Consider the following 17,404-nt stretch of genomic DNA (forward strand, 5'->3'; position numbering starts at 1 on the left):
GCAGATAAGCTCCACTTCCAAAAGCTAAGCAACCCTGAGCTTGTTACAGCTACTTGTGAATTTTATTTTAAAACATTTTGAAGGTTGCCACTAAAAAAAAAAAAAAAAAACACCAGTCTTTCTTTGGAGGGCCAATTGAAATAACTTGTCCCGATCCTCCTTTTCAGGGTGACTTGATCCTATCACAGCAAAAAAGACCTGCCTTTAGATGGCGTCAGTGGAAGAGGAGGAGGAGTTAGTTTTGGTGAAAAGGCAAGAGTGGTTGATTTTTTTTTCCCCCTTTTAATTTAGCCTGGCAAGAGTTTCCTCTTTTTTTAAAAAAAAAGCAACCTATTGCACTCCACACTACTTGCTAACCTCTCTCAGAGACCTTTTGTATTTGGAAAAGAGCCTTCCTCACTCCCTGTTTGCTTGAGAACTGCCTGCATGTCTTTCTTTCTTTTCTTTCTTTTTTAAAAACCTCCTTCTTTCTCTTCCCCACCTCCTCCAGCTGTGGCTTAGGAAAAGCCTTGCCCTCAAAGTCTGGAGCACTTTCTGACAAGAAGAGGAAAAAAAAAACACGAATTGGGGGCAGCCAAGAGAGAGAGAGAGAGAGAGAGAAACACAACCCACTTTCACAAAGGGTAAGCAAAATTATTCTTTCTCTCTGCTCCGACCCCCCCCACTTCTCAACCCTTCTCCAGCCCTGGCCCCTTTGGAGTTTGCCATCCCAGCAAGGCTCAAAACCCCGCGCCAGGACTGGGACCCTCATGCAACCGAGTTGGTGGGGCTGAGCACCGGCTGCCAAGGTTGCTCCAGCTGAGAGCGGTAAGGTCCTGAAAATCGGGCAGGATTCCTCACCTTCTGGGCGGGTGTGGGGAAGCATGGGGGGGGAGGGGGGGCAATGCTTGCCAGATGTTCCCAAAGCTTCACACGTATGCAGAAAACGGCCTGTCATTGTTTCTCGTGAGCCAGCAGATTGGTGCTGCTGGTGCTCCTTTCGCCGAAGCTTAGCCTCCACCATCTGGTTGCAAAGTTGCAATTTCCATCTCCCTCAAGACTTTTGACTTTTCTTTTTTCTTTTGGGTCTGCTTTTAATTACCTGTCTTCTGTGGCAGCCTGTCAGGCGGTGTGGGATTATATGTCTGCCTTTCCTTGCCCTGCCCTGCCCTCCGACTAAAAGCACGCTTCTCTCTCTCTCTCTCTTTCTAGCTCTTATCTCTTCGCTTTTTATTTTTTTCTGTTTATATGGCAATCTCTCCATGTTTCTGGATGGTTTTCCAAAATACCCCCCTGGAACAACAAATTAACGGTGGTGCTAATTTTGCAAGAGCCGCTGGAGAGCTGGCACAGCCTCTACAAATCATAGGTTCCTCAGATTAGATCCTGGAAAAACATCTCCCCACCCCACCCCCCACCCCATCCAAAATAAAATAAAAACCCCAACCACCACCCCTTTAATTTAATCCCTTCTTGGAACATATTCTTTTAATATATTCAAGTAAACATTTGTCAAGATGAAAAGCCATGGATTAGAAGTGCAAATAACAAGAGCTTAATAAAAGAGGTTCAAGCATTCAAAAGTTTGGAATTGGGTCAAGATTAGAATCCAAACGTTTGGGAGCTCAATGCTTCGGGGAAATTTGCATACATTCTGCTCCTAGTTTAATAGACATGCAAAACCAGAAGTGAAACTAGAATTATAAAGCTGAAAGATAACATCATGAGTTTGCTCCCCCCACCCCTCCTGCCAGCAGAAAGGACCTGCTATGAACCCTGTCAGACAAGAAATTTGGGTGGGCAGGGTCCAGAAGACCTTTCTGTGCCTTGGCTCCTGAGTTTGACCTTCTGTAAGAGCCTGAAGACCTGTGGCTCTGTGTGTGTTGAAATCACTCTGGAGGTGGTTAGCTAGATTGAAGGAAACGCCACCTCTTGTGGTCTTCAATTCTTTTCTCCCTTCCCCCCCCCCCCAATCTTCTTTTAATCTTTTAATGTTATATTTTTAGTATAGCTATGATTATTGCTATTACTGTTTTACCTTTTAATGTTTATATAAGATGCCCAGAGTCGCCTCAGGACAAAATGAGCAGCACATAAATCAAATAGATGGATGGATGGAGAGAGAGAGAGAGAGATCCTGCGAGATGACCTCTGTCTACTTAAAACTTTGTATGAAAGCAAGTCCACCAGTTTTTAAAGCAGGAGGTTTTTTTTACCGGTGAACCATCATATCAACCAATCCTTCTTAAAATATAACTAAAATCCCTTCATGCTGCACATAAATCCAATATAAATGAATGAATGAATAAATTAATTAATTAATATCCTGTTAGATGACCTCTTTCTGCTTAAATCTTTTAAGGAAAGCAAATCCGCTACTTGGACGTTCTATCAGTGGGTCACACATATCATCAACACATTCTTAAAATGTAGCTAACATCCCTTTGTTTTAATTAATTGAACCCATCAATTGGGGCCCTATCCAAGCAGAGAGAAGAATTTACTTCCTCTGGGTTGTACCTAATTTGCACATCCAAGATAAATACTTCATCCAAGGTGGAATTACAATTTTCTGCCTTTACATTTTGCTAAATTTTGTCCTGAAGTTCTTGGATTAAAAACAACAAGTATAAAAAGATGCTGGTATGAGAAGAAACTGCATGGAAATGAACTGCACAGAAAAGCATGGAACTGAAAAAAAAAATTGAAAGCTATATCTCAAATATATCATGCCAGAAAATGTGTTCTCGGGTGTACCATTTATGTGTATATGCGTGGATATATTTGTATATGTGAAAAATGTACACAGAAAGATTGTTCTGCTGAATATTAAAATGTGAGCTAATGCAGTTAATTTAGGAAAGGAAAACAATACACTGGTAGAAAATTATGGGACACGTTGCTTCTTCCTAATTTTGTCATCTGGAATGACAGACAGTAAATTTGATTTATTTATTATTTTATTAAGTAGATTTGTACCCTACCCTTTATTTTTCTTCTTCCACTATAGTGTTATCCATTCAAGTCTACTTTCTTTCTACTCACTATATCCATTGGCTCAAATGTTTTTCTTTCCTTCTTTCCTTCCTTCACCCACCTACCCATGTCCATATAGCCAAATTGTGCCATATGTAGACAGAGAATCTGAGATTGTGAAAAATATATCATTGAGTTATGACTGGTTTGTTATGACTAACCCAAAAAAAGGGACATGACCTGGATCTAAAATTCTGATAGTGCCCCCTCCCCTTGCAGTCACATGACTGGACTTTGGATGCTTGGCAATATGGCTGCATTTATTGTCATTGCAGTGTGTTGCAATTACACGTCCACGTTTTACAACAATTTTGCCAGAAAGCAGCACTAACTTCCAGTTTTCAACAAAACTGCTTAACAACCACTGCATTTGCTTAATAACTGTTGTGACTGTCATAATAAAGGTTGTAAAATCAGGTTGTGTGACTGTCCTATTACAACCATTATGATCCTAATGGGCAGACTCCATTACAGTCATTACTCCAGGACTACCTGTAGGTGCTTTCTAAAGTGAATTCATAGCAGATGGCTGAATTATTTTGTTGCTGAACTATGCAGTATCTCAAGTCACAATTGTTGGAGGATGAGCAGAATAGAACTGGAATGATTCTAGTTTTGTTTGTAGGCTTCCCAGCATCTGTCTGGGCACAGTGCCTGCCTTCCAAATACGTAGCAGGTGGAATTCTGGGAAATGTAATCCCAACATTTATAGAAAGTACGTACAGTACCAAGCTGAAATAAACTGAGATTATCTCAGTTTAATCAAAAAAAATTCCCATGTACATCTGCCCTGAAGGTGCTGTGGTGATGGCAGCAGAGAGTGGGGGGATTTTTCTTAACTAACTCTCTGACTCCCATAAAGAAGAAGATTTAGGTGAAAACTCGGAGAAAAGGAGCAACTGAGGGATGGATTCCCTCAGAATTTTCTTCATTCTGCTTGAGACCTTCACCACGTTAAATAAATCACAGGTTCCATTGTACAAACATGAACTACAGAATGGAAAGTCCTGCATAAAATGTCTTCGTAATTTTGCTTTGTAGTACAAAAAGATTTTTCCCTTGGGGCAAAATCAATCCTCATCTGCTTTCCATTAATATATTCTCAATCCAGAGACCAGGCCAAATAGCTAAATTCTCTCCAGCTCTGGTGGTGAAAGGAAGAATAGCTTCACTGAGCCCTCCATTCCTCTCCTCCAGAACAATATGTGTGGAGGAAGAGGAGGAGGAGGGGAAAAAAGAAAAGGTCTACATCAGAGTAACTGTATCTGAGTTGCCAAAATTCAGACATGCACTAGAGGGCAGCAAAGAGAGTTGTACTCTATCTCTTTGCTACCCTCTAATGCAGGGGTCTCCAACCTTGGCAACTTTAAGACTTGTGGTGGACTTCAACTCCCAGCACTCTGGGAGTTGAAGTCCACAAGTCTTAAAGTTGCCAAGGTTGGAGACCCCTGCTCTAATGTTTGCAATTTTGCAGCTCTGCTATGACAGCCCCTGTCTTAAGACAACCTTCTGGTGCTCCCCAGATGCAACCAGACAAGTCCAAATAGGCTGAGTGGAAATGCTGCTACATGTTCCAACACATCTGGAGGACACCAAGTAGGAAGGCTGAGCCAGCTATTTCCTGAATCTGCAGAAATTTAAAGCATGAGTCAAAAAATACAACAGGATGAGAGGCTGGAGGGGGGAGTGCGGGTAAAAGACAGGCTAGTGGGGGGAGATGTTGGGTTGGGTGTCCATCAGCTGGGACTAGGAGTTGCTGAAGGGTAATGAGAAGTAATTATTCATAAGCTCCCAAGGGAAGCTGCTTCACACACTGAAATGTGAGGCAATTAATGAGGCTGAGGTAAACCAGGCCTCAGCCTGGAAATCCTGGAAGGCTGACAAAGTAAAAATGCTGACTTCAGACAGGCATGCTCTGAGCTGAATTCCTTTCTTGCTATCCCTTTTTCTTTCCTTTTCTTCTCTACCACCAGTCACACTTATCAGCTGAATTTCTCTTTTTTCTGTCTCATTGCCTTTCCTCCCCATGCTCCATTAACCTGTTCCGCTTTGCTCTTCCATCCATTACTTTGCCAGCCTTCTGTTTCCCTCCATTCTGCTCAAATCTGTTCTCGTCCCTTCTTCCCTTCTCTTTCTTTTTCTCCTCTACCAATGTTTTTCTTTCTGCGCAATGTCCATTTAGTATTTCTGAATTGCCTTTTGCTTTTCTTCACTCTTTCTTCTCCATCTTTTCTCCATTGGTATCAAGAGGAAAAAAGCCCACTGAAGTCCAGAAATTTGAACATCTTTCTCGTCATCCATCTGAAAAATGTTTTCCCATTAAAGCATTGGCCCATTTAGTGCTTTTGTAACTAGTTTTATTCCAGAACTTTTAAAAAAAGTTTGAAGCATCATGTTTTATTTTATGCTCTGCACACATACCTCCCCCCCCCCCATTGTGTTCAGTCATGTCCAATTCTCAGAGATTGCATGGACAAGTCCCTGCAGTTTTCTTGGCAGGTTTTCCAGAAGTAGTTTGTCACTGCCTCCTTCCTAGGGCTTTGAGAAAATGACTGGCCCAAGGTCATCCAATTGGCTTCATGTCCAAGACAGGGCTAGAACTCACAGCCTCCCAGTTTCTGGCCTGGTGTCTTAATATGGTAAGATAGATAGATAGAATTCTTTATTGGCCAAGTGTGATTGGACACACAAGGAATTTGTCTTGGTGCAAATGCTCTCAGTGTACATAAAAAAAGGATACATTCGTCAAGAGTCAAGAATTATCAGGTACCAGACTTAATGATAGTCATAGGGTACAATAAGCAATCAAACCATACTTGGAAACAGTCCATATAAATCATAAGGATACAAGTGACAAAGTTACAGTCGTACAGTCACAAGTGGGAGGGGATGGGTGATAAGGAGTGATGAGAAGATTAATAGTAATAGTAGTATAGACTTTGTAAATAGTTGGATAGTGTTGTGGGAATTATTTGTTTAGCACAGTGAAGACGTTTGGGGAAAAACTGTCCTTGTGTCTAGTTGTTCTGGTGTGCAGTGCTCTATATCATCCTTTTGAGGGAAGACGTTGAAACGGTTTATGTCCGGGATTTGAGGAGTCTGTAGATATTTTCACAGCCCTCTTTTTGACTCGTGCAGGATACAGGTCCTCGATGGAAGGCAAGTTGGTAGTAATTGTTTTTTCTGCAGTCCTAATTGTCCTCTGAAGTCTGTGTCTGTCCTGTTGGGCTGCAGAACCAAACCTCAGTTAATCACATATGAGACAGTGATATACGTTTCACCTCTGTTTTTCCATCACTCAGCTCTGCCCGGCTAAAATGTTTCAGGTAATCCTCAATTTACAACAGTTAATTTAATGACCATTCAAAAAATATGACCATTTTTCATGCTTATGACTATTGTAGCATCACCATAGTCATGTGATCAAAATTCACATGTTTGGCATCTGACTCGTGACCATTGCCATATCCTGAGATCGTGTGATCACTCTTTATGACCTTCTGACAAGCAACGTCAATGGGGAAGCTAGGTTCTCTTAACAGCCGTGTTACTAATTTAACAATTGAAGCGATTCACTTAACAACCGTGACAAGAAAGGTTGTAAAATGGGGCAAAACTCAAGTGTCTCACTTAACGGAAATTTGGGGGTCAATTTGGGTCTTAGGTTGAGGACTACCTGTATTTTAATATTTACTGTTGTTTTTCCCTCCCTTAAACTCTGTCTTTTTCCTGCTCTGCCCCCTGCTACTGTCATTTCTGCTCACTATCCAACCTCCTCCAGTGCAATGCTACAGAGAACCAGCATATGCTGAAGGACGAGACCCTGCTACAACACACTTTAAACACCCCACATCCTCACTGCCTTCCAGAGAGTGGCTGAGGATGATCACGAAGGACCCTGGAACCTCTCTTGCAGTGGCATAAGTGGTGGCTCAAAGAAAGAAATGTTGGGGCAGAGTCGGTCAACTTGGTCCAACCTAGCTGACACTATAAAGAGCCCTGCCGCCCAAGATGGCAACGGTCTGGAGATTTCTCACCTGGACACTTGTCTCGACCATGTCTACAGGCAACCTTCCTGGCTACACCTTTCAGTCACAAGGTACAGTGTTACTGGCCCAAAGCACCAAGTTAATGACATTTGAAATCTTGTACTTCTAGTCCTTAAGCCAGAAGTCTCCAAACTTGGCAACTTTAAGACTTGTGGACTTCAACTCCCAGAATTCTCCAACCAGCTATGCTGGCTGGAGAATTCTGGGAGTTGAAATCCACAAGCCTTAAAGTTGCCAAGTTTGGGGACCCCTTGCCTGAAGCCAAGGGTGGACAACATATGGCTTACCGCCATACAGGACTTTCAGTCTTGTTTCTGCAAAGATCACACTGCTAGCATTCAGGCACTAGCCATTAATCTTGCATTGGTAATGCAATCATCATCATCTCCTTTTAGTGACAATATAATCCCTTGTGGGATGGAGTCTGAGCAACTGAATGGAGCTGAGTGTTTACTGGCCAGATGCTCTTCCTGTCGCCGATGCAGAGTTTTGTTCATTTTGCATTGGTAGTGCAATGTTTCACCATTATTCTGTGGAAATAAATCATAAAATAGAACAGGTAGGTGAATATTCCAAAGGAATTATGCAGAGTGATAGGGCACAAAAGGAGAAGCACTTCACAACCTATAGATCATTTTAATCTTTCCTTTAATCAGGGTACTCATCTTTATTAACAAAACACTTATCACCAAACTTCTGATAATAAAATAAAATAATGTTATACTTCTATGCGCACACACAGTCCAAACATTTGGATGTGAAAAAATACAGCTTTATTTTCACTAACTTGTCCATCTTTTAAATTTATTTATTGTCTTGTTATTGAGTTAATGGGTGAATAAAAGAGCACATATATTCCTATATTATGTATTTGTTATTCTTAAATATTTTTGAAAAATAAAGTTGAACCGTTCAATTGTATCCGACTCCTGGCAACTATAGGCAAGGGCTCTCCATGCCACCTTGTCAAATGCAGCTTCTTTCAGTTGTTGGATGTTCATCTTTGTATCAGTTTCGATGTTGTCAAGCCAGCATATTCTTTGCTTGCCCCTTCTTCTTGTTCCATTAACCATTCCTAGTACCATTGACTTCTCCATTCTCCAATGAATTCGCATGCATAACACGGTCAAAGTAAATCTGGCTTCCGGTTTGAGCTTCTTCAGCGACAGACCAAAACCTTGTCTCTCTGAGGCTTCAATCCGTGCTCGCTGCTGGAGAGCCCCGAGCCGGTTGGTTTCGGGGCTAAGCCCCGTAGCCCCGTAGAGGTGGTGGAGAGGGGGGAGATTGCCTGCAGGGTTGAGGAGAGCCGCATCTCTCCTCCCCAGCTGGCCATTACTCCCTTTCCCGAAGGCAGTTGTAGCGGTGGTTAGAAATGGCCACCACAAAGAAGAACTCAACTGGAAAAGAATGTGCAGGAGGAAGATAAGAAGAGAAAGTTTTGGTTGACCGGGTCAAATAGCAAAAGCAACAAATAAGGTACCCTAGAATTGTTCCCAAAGAAGATTTTGAAGCTGTGAAGGAGAGAGAGAAGGGAAAGGATTAGGTTTTTTTTCTTCCCTTCCTTATACTGACAGCTAAGAGACTTAAGCAAGAAACTGAAAAAAAAAATCCACTTTGACATTAATAGGCATCTAAGCTGAAAATAAAAGTCAAAGGGATAATAAAGATTTCTGGACATTTAAAAGTTTTTAAAAGCTGGAAAGGAGAAAAAAAAAAGAATAGAAGGGCAGGATCTGGAAAAATGGAGGAGACTGCCTGGAATTAAGGAATGGAACTGTACTTAAAAGGAACTTACAGTGAAATTTTAACAAGATTCCTCAAAGATACATTTTAATGGAAACTTGGTAACAAAATAATAGAACCCCAGGAAGAGAAAGTGGAAAAAAGAAGCAAGTAGAAACAGCCTTGGATTATTTGGATTACTTGGTGATTTTTGGTTTTTGCATCTAGATGACTAAAATTAACTGGGTGATTGTTTAAAAGTTTTTAAAATGGTATCACTCTTAGAAGAACTGAAACGGAACTTTAAAAATGGAAAGAAGACGCACAAGAAGAGAGAAGTTCTTTTGGCTTCGTGTTTCAATTCTTAGAAATGGAGATCTGGAACTACGAGAAGTAACAAGAAATGCTTGCAGAACAAGAAGTTTGGGTTACAGAAGAAGCCATCTTTAATGATCAAATAATTTTAAGGGGTGAAAAAAGAAAAGGGGGGAAAGAGAGTGAAAGGTTTAAGATTAGAAAAAAATAACCAAAAAGAAGAACAATTTGAAAGATAAGTATAATATTAGAAAGCAACAGAAGAGGGGATTACAGATGAGAGAGTTAGAAGTAGAGAGACCAGGGGGTAAAAAGGGGAGGGAAAAGAAGAGGAGGAAGAAGGCAAGGAAAAGAAGTTGTAAAAGACAGAAACAAGAAATGGAGAAACAGGGAAAAGATATAAGGATTGTAACCATAAGTTTGTTTAGAGATAACGGGTGAAAATTTAATTGTAAAAGGGATTCTGCAAAGGTACATAAGATAGCTTTGTTATATTACAAATAGAAATAACTTTAGAAAATATGATGATGGATAAAATATTTATTGTAATGCAGTGGGATGTTTGTTAATAAATAAGTGAATTAAAATGATTGAGAGAATTAAAAGGGAACATTTTTAATTATTAGTAATGATTTATAAAAATATAAGTGAGAAATATGGGGAAAAAAAGAATTAACTATGGAAAGTTTATAAGTGTTCCCAAGGAAGTATGATATTCAATTGAAAAGAAATGTTAAAGATGTTAAGATTTTAATGCATATTAATGATAGAATTGAATTGGAATGGAATGTGTTTTATTTACATATATATAATTTTGTCTTTTTAAGAATATAGTGTCTATTTTAAGAATGTACCAAGCAGAATTCGATTGGAAGTTATGTATTATATTGAATGCTATAATCTTAAAGCTATACATTGAAGCTTAAATAAGAGTTTGAATGGATAAAATTAAAGGATATAAAGGTGTCATACTGTAATTGGTAACTACAGGGAAAAAATTGCTTAATAAGAAAAGATAATGTGAAATTGTAACAGGACAGACAAAAGTATAAATATAATTATTTGAATTGAGATAATTAAAACAAAGTTGAGAAAATTAGAAGAGGGGGAAAAACTATGTAGAAAATATAAAATGGTAACAAGATATGGAATAGAATATAAAAATGAGCATGAAATTGAGTTTTGTGTCTGTATGAAGAAGTGATAACCTGGGACCATGCTATTTTCAAAAAAGATGTTTTATTTGTATTTTGTTTTTGTGAAAACCCAAATAAGGTTTTCAAAAAAAAAAACCACAGTCAAAGTAAATCAGATGTAGTCTTGAGATTTTGGTTTCTAGTGAAGTGACTGGTTTTATATAATTCAACACCTCTGTTAGTTGCTCTGGCTGTCTGTGGTTTTATGCCAGTACCATAGTTCAAAGTTGAGCACAGGTAGTCCTTGACTTACAACAAATCACTTAGTGACTGTTCGAAGTTAGCACAGTACTAAAAAAAAAAGAACTTATGACAGTTCTTCACACTTATGACCACTGTAGCATCCCCATGGTCATGTGATCAAAACTCAACACACTTGGAAACTGACTCGTATTTGTGATGGTTGCAATATCCCGGGGCCATGTGATCACCTTTTGTGACCTTCTGACAAGCAAAGTCAACGCGGAAGCTGGATTCACTTAACAACTATGTTACTAACCTAACAACTGAAGTGATTCACTTAACAGCTGTTGCATGAAAGGTTGTAAAATGAGGCAAAATTCACTTTACTATCCCGTCTAGCAACAGAAACTTGGGCTCAATTGTTATAAGTCGAGGACTAGGGGCGAAACTAATTTTCTCTGAGATCCAATGTATAACTACTGTATGTGTTTTTATTTTATACATATAAACATATTTTCTTTCTGAGATCAGGTATCTTGATCTTACCAAACTCTCAAAAGGGTCCAAGGCATTAAAAGGTTAAAAACCAGAGGTGGTATTCGGCGGGTTCTGACCAGTTCTGGAGAACCGGTAGCGGAAACTTTGAGTAGTTTGGAGAACAGGCAAATATCACCTCTGACTGGCCCCACCCCCATCTATTCTCTGCCTCCCGAGTCCCAGCTGATTGGCTGGGTCTTCTTTGGTTGCCCTGCATAGCAGAAAGGAGCTGGAAAGCAGGTTAGTGGGGTGAGGAGGGAATGGGGATTTTACAGCATTCTTCCCCTGCCACATCCACCAAGCCACACCCACAGAACCGGTAGTAAAATAATTTGAATCCCACCCGTCATTAAAAAAACCCCTCAGTTACTCTTTTCCTGTCCTCTTCTGCCTTCACAGAAGAATTTCTCTCCAACCTCAGCCACTACGAGATTGCCTTCCCCATCCAGGTGGATCAGAATGGTGACTTCCTCAGTTTTGATGTAAAAAGCCATCGGAAATGGAGGTCCCGCCGGAGTGCAGGCCACCCTTCCTACGACACACCCGAACAGCACGTATTCTACAAGGTCTCTGCTCACCGGACCCAATTCCTCCTCAACTTGACATTGCACACCAACTTGCTGGCGAGACACTTCCGAGTGGAGTATTGGAGAAAAGGCGGAGTAGACTACCAACATGAGTTCCACGAAGATTGCCACTATGCCGGTCATTTACAAGATGAGTATCTGAACTCAAAAGTCGCTATCAGTAATTGTAATGGTCTGGTAAGTGTCTTGTTTTCTTCCCTAACTCTGCTGGCATTAACAGAAACAACCATTTGCTGGTCATTTTGAGCAATATTTTTGCTGGGCTCCAAAAGACATGCTGAATCAATCCAAAGCGTCTGGGCCTTATCAAATGGAAGAAATTGTAGTTCATTATAAACATAACTTTACAGGTAGTCCTTTATTTACAACCATTTTTTAAGTCCTTGACCAGTGGTGGGATTCAAATAATTTAACAACCGGTTCTCTGATGATTTCTTCCAACAACCAGTTCAGCAAACTGCTCAGAAAGTTAACAACCAGTTCTCCTAAACTGGTGCGAACTGGCTGAATCCCACCACTGTCCTTGACTTATAATCACTTATAACTAGTTCTGAATGTTCCAACGCCGGAAGTTTTTAAGAAGAGATTGGACAACCCATTTGTCTGAAATGATATAGGGCAAGAGTCTTCAAACTTGGCAACTTTAAGACGTGGACTTCAACTCCCAGAATTCCTGAGCTAATATGATTGGAGGAGGAATTCTGGGAGTTGAAGTCCCCAAGTCTTAAAGCTGTCAATTTTGAAGACCCCTGGTATAGGGTTTCCTGCATAAGCAAGAGGTTTGACTAGTAGACCTCCAAGATCCCTTCCAACTCTGTTATTCTATTCTATTCCATATTCTATTTCATATTCTATTCTATTCTGTTCTTTGTATTCCCTATTCTATTCCTAGTCCCATTCCATTCCATTCTATTCTATTTCGTTTAGCATCTATTCAGAGTTACAACAGCACTGAATAAAGTGACTTATAACCAGTCCTCACACTTATAACTGTCACAACATCCCCATGGTCATGTGATCAAAATTTGGGCACTCGGCAGCCAGAATGTATTCGCTTAACAACTGTGGCAAGAAAGGTCATACCTACAATGGGGCCAAACTCACTTCAGTGTCTTGCTTTGGGGTTAAGGACTTAGTTAAGGACTAAGTCAAGGACTATCTGTAAAAATAAAATAAAGATAATGACAGGCTGGTGAGTTGCCTGTGGGAAGGGGAGGGTGTGGTTAAATTCTTTCTTCTCCCCCAAAATGTCCACAAGCCACCTGCAACTGTGATGGCTATTTGCAAACCACACCAGTATGGCAAGAAACAGCAGCTGGGAAGGCAAAACATTTGCCAGGAGAAAATAGAATAGAATAGAATAGAATAGAATAGAATAGAATAGAATAGAATAGAATACCTTTATTGTCATTCCATGAATACAATGAAATTTGAAAGCTACTCCAGCACAGTGCCACCACATCACAATCACACTACAAGTATTTAAAATTATAATAATAATAATAATAATAATAATAATAATAATAATAATAATAATAATAATAATAATAATAATAATAATAATAATAATATTAATAAATCACAAGTGCACTGTTTGATTCAAGACAATTATTGCCTTGGAAAAGAAACTGTTTCTCAATCTATTAGTCTTCATTTTAAGACACCTATAACGCCTCCCTGATGGTAACAGATCAAAATATGATTGTCCAGGATGAGAACAGTCTGTGGAGATTTTTAGTGCTCTAGAGAGGAGTCTGGTCTTCACAATCTCTTCCAAAGAGGAAAGAGAGCAACCGATGATTTTTTTGTGCTGTGTTTATAACTCTCTGGAGCATCTTCTTATTCACTGCAGGGCATCCAACATACCACCCCGTTACACAATATGCCAAAATGCTCTCGATGGTAGACCGGTAAAAAGTAACCAGCAACTTCTCACCCAGACCACTCTTTTTCAGCAACCTCAGAAAGCGCAGGCGCTGTTGGGCCTTCTTTGCAGTGGCTGTAGTGTAGACCGACCAAGTAAGATTGTCGGAAATATGCGTTCCTAGAAATTTGAAACTATGAACTCTTTCCACACAATCTCCATTGATATATAGTGGGAGAGGCTCTGCTTTGCATCTTCTGAAGTCTATAATCAATTCTTTGGTTTTTTTTTGATGTTCAGGGTGAGGTTATGACTCTTACACCACAAGACCAGTCTGAGGAAAAGGGACAAAGGTAAAGCCGCCGATTCCTTCTGCAAAAATCCAGTGGCTCACCGGGCGACAGCAAAGAGTTAGTTTTCTGCATTGCTTTGCCGCCCACTGGGCGCCATCCATATTTTTGCCACTTCAGATCCGATAGCAAAAGTGACCTCTGTCCTCCCAGACTTCAGGCTGCTCGGTTGCTCCATCCTAAAAACAAATGCCTGCCGAGTCCTCGTTTTTAACATTGCTCAAACTGCTTCGTTGCCAAACGGCTCCTACCATTAGGAAGTTTCTTCTCATGTTGAGCTAAAGTGCGCTTGATGGCCAAATCCCACCCATTTGTTTAAATTCCTAATGCAGCGGTTGCATTTCGGAAATGAGGCCAGGTAATTTGAAGAGAACTTTATAACCATCCCCTGGAGCCTCTGTTCTTTACCTCCTCCTCCTCCTTGCCCCGCCGTACCACAAACACAACAGCCCCAACTGCTGTTACGCTCCACGCCAAGAGTTTTCTTCCCCCTTTCCAGCTGCCTCCATCCACTGATCCTTGAGTTTCTGGCAACTTCCCGGCAAACTATCCTCACACTACCTCACTTGTGTTTGGAATGATGGCCTCTGGCCAAGAGCTACAAAGCTTTCATAGGAAGCGAGAAACCACTGCTGGCCCATCACACCCCCTCGCAGGGCGGCTGAAGTTGAATGCTTAGCTGCAGGCACACAAGAGCGATTCAGGGTTTGTTGTGGTGAGGTTGGCAGAAGCTGGAGGTTTCAAAAGATCAACCGCTATTTAAATTTGCTAAATTTCTTAAGAACGGCTTTTAGAAGGAAAATAACACCCCTGCTATTCTCTTACGCTTTTTGTTGTTGTTTTGTTGTTGTTGTTCTGCAGTTATCTCAAGTTAAACCGGAGCTGCAGAAATATGTAAGAGACAAGGAATGTGTAAGAGCCTTTGATATATAACAGCTCTTGACAGTGCAGGCCATCCTTGACTTACATTCATTCGTTTAGTGGCTGTTCAAAGTTAACAATGACATTGAAAAAGTGACTTATGACCAGTCCTCACCAGTGCTGGGATTCAAACTTTTTTACTACCAGTTCTGTGGGCATGGCTTGGTGGGCGTGGTAGGGGAAGGATACTGTAAAATCTCCAGGCAGAGGTGGTATTTGCCAGTTTTCCGAACTACTCAAAATTTCCGCTACCGGTTCTCCAGAACTAGTCAGAACCTGTGAACATCACCTCTGGTCCTCACACTTTACAATAGTTACAGCACCTCCATGATCATGAGATCAAAATTTGGGTGTTTGACAACTGGCATGTATTTGCAATGAGTTTTATGTGATTGCCACTTGCGACTTTCCCAACCAGCTTTCAAGCAGCGAAATCAGTGAGGAAAGCCAGATTTGTTTTATTTATTTTATTTGTCAAATGCTTACAATATAGTAGAAATAAGAATAAACATAAGTATAAATACATAGGTACTAATAATTGGGGACAATAGAACAGGGGCACAAGGCACGATTGTGCGCTTATGCACGCCCCTTACAGACTTCTTAAGAATGGGGTGAGGTCAATGGAAGTTAGTTTGAGGGTAAAGGAATGGGGGTTTGAGGATGTAACAACAGAGTCAGGTAGTGAGTTCCAGGCATTGACCACTCTGTTGCTCAAATCGTACTTCCTGCAATCAAGTTTGGAGTGGTTTACATTAAGTTTATATCTGTTGTGTGCCCTTGTGTTGTGGTTAAAGCTGAAATATTCATTAACTGGTAAGACATTGTAACATATAATTTTATGTACTATGCTTAAATTCAATCTTAGCCAGCGTAGTTCAAGGTTGTCTAAGCCTAGAATCTCAAGTCTGGTGGTGTCGGGTATTCTGTCGCGTACAGAGGAGTGTAATACTCTTCTTGTAAAGTATACTTCTGGACTCGCTCAATTGTATTAATGTCTGATATACAGTGTGGCTTCCAGACAGCAGAGCTGTATTCAAGTATTGGTCTAGCAAAGGTTTTGTATGCCCTGTTTAGCAAATCAATGGTTCCAGAGAAGAAGCTTCGTAAGATTAGATTTACAACTCTTAAAGCCTTTTTTGGCAATGCTGTTGCAGTGAGCTCTGGCACTTAGGTCATTCGATATGAGTACTCCAAGGTCCTTGACAGAGTGAGGGTTGTCAACGAGGTCACACCTGCCTAGCTTGTATTTGATGTATTGATTTTTTTTACCGATGTATAGGACAGAGCATTTGTTGGTTGAGATTTGGAGTTGCCAACTGTTTGACCATTCAGACACATCATCAAGGTCACGTTGAAAGACGGTAGCATTTGCTTAACAATCGAGCAAAAAAAGGTCATAAAGTCAGGTGCAACTCACTTAATAATCACCTTGTTTAGCAATGGAAATTCTGGTTCTGTTTTTCAGCTGATAGAAATAATAGAGGAAGGGGTACTTCTAACAAACAGAGCCACCTCACCTGTTCACCATCTCTTGGGGCTCCCAGGCCTGCTGTCATAACTAGGTCTTGAGGGACCCTCGCAAGCTCAGAAGCAATGAGGCCATCCTCACTTGGGAGGGGAAAAGATCCCACAGCAGAAAAGGCTGCAGGAAATTGGTCCTTAGACAAGAGAACCCATAACATGCCCACTCTGGATAGGAACAACTCGCCATGGCCAACTCACTGTGGGAAAACTTGCCGCAGCCAACTTGCCATGGGACAAGTCAATTCAACAAATACAAAAGTTAAATTAAAGAAAGTAAATTCAGAAATACAAATATTACAATAATTTCAGTGAAAATGTGGTCACCCATAATAAAAGTAACTGAACGAAATGATTAGTGCAATATTGAATTGTTCTGTGGCAAGTTGTCCTGTGGTGTGTTGACCATGGTGAATTGCCCATGGTGAACTAGCCATGGTGAGTTAGCTGTGGTGAATTGGCCGTGGTGAATTGGCTTGGTGAGTTAGCTATGGTGAATTGGTCTAGTGAGTTAGCTGTGGTGAATTGACCATGGTGAATTGGCTGTGGTGAGTTGGCCATGGTGAATTGGCCTGGTGAATTAGCCATGGTGAGTTGACCATGATGAATTGGCCTGATGAGTTGGCCGTGGTGAGTTAGCTGTAGTGAATTGGCTGTGGTGAATTGGCCGTGGTGAGTTGGCCATAGTGAGTTGGCCTGGTGAGTTAGCTGTGGTGAGTTAGCTGTGGTGAATTGGCCATGGTGAGTTGGCTGTGGTGAATTGGCCATGATGAATTGGCCTGGTGAGTTGGCTGTGGTGAATTGGCCTAGTGAGTTAGCTGTGGTGAATTGGCTGTGGTGAGTTGGCCATAGTGAATTGGCTGTGGGAAGATGGCCTGGTGAATTGGCTGTGGTAAGTTGGCTGAGACAAGTTGTCCCAGACTCTGCTCTCACTTTGTTGGATCTGGTAGGAGAGGTGGATTAAATCAGGACAAGTTACTCCCTCAAATTACTGTGCCTAGTCACATGCCCTGATATGGGTTACAGATTTATTCCAAGTGCATCCACCTTTTAGTTAGGTTATGTAATTTCATAGGTGCTCAGGATGCTCATTATTTGTTCCTTTGATGTAGTTTTAATTTTATACACTTTGTATTTGTTT

At 40.8% G+C, this 17,404-nt stretch overlaps 1 protein-coding gene across 1 annotated transcript in view; it reads left to right on the forward strand.

Annotated features, from left to right (window-relative positions):
* The first annotated feature begins 235 nt into the window (after positions 1–235).
* ADAMTS10 (ADAM metallopeptidase with thrombospondin type 1 motif 10) overlaps positions 236–17,404 on the forward strand; it is an 81,035-nt gene continuing 63,866 nt past the window's right edge. Inside the window, exons 1-3 of the mRNA XM_026698996.2 lie at positions 236–807; positions 6,797–7,114; positions 11,417–11,781. Coding sequence (XP_026554781.2) covers positions 7,027–7,114; positions 11,417–11,781 — 453 coding nt within the window. The 5' untranslated portion in view covers positions 236–807; positions 6,797–7,026. The remainder of the gene's footprint in view (positions 808–6,796; positions 7,115–11,416; positions 11,782–17,404) is intronic.

The sequence above is a fragment of the Pseudonaja textilis genome, chromosome 1 (assembly GCF_049901715.1).
Source record: "Pseudonaja textilis isolate UNSWEBS1 chromosome 1, rPseTex1.2, whole genome shotgun sequence".
NCBI lineage: Eukaryota > Metazoa > Chordata > Lepidosauria > Squamata > Elapidae > Pseudonaja > Pseudonaja textilis.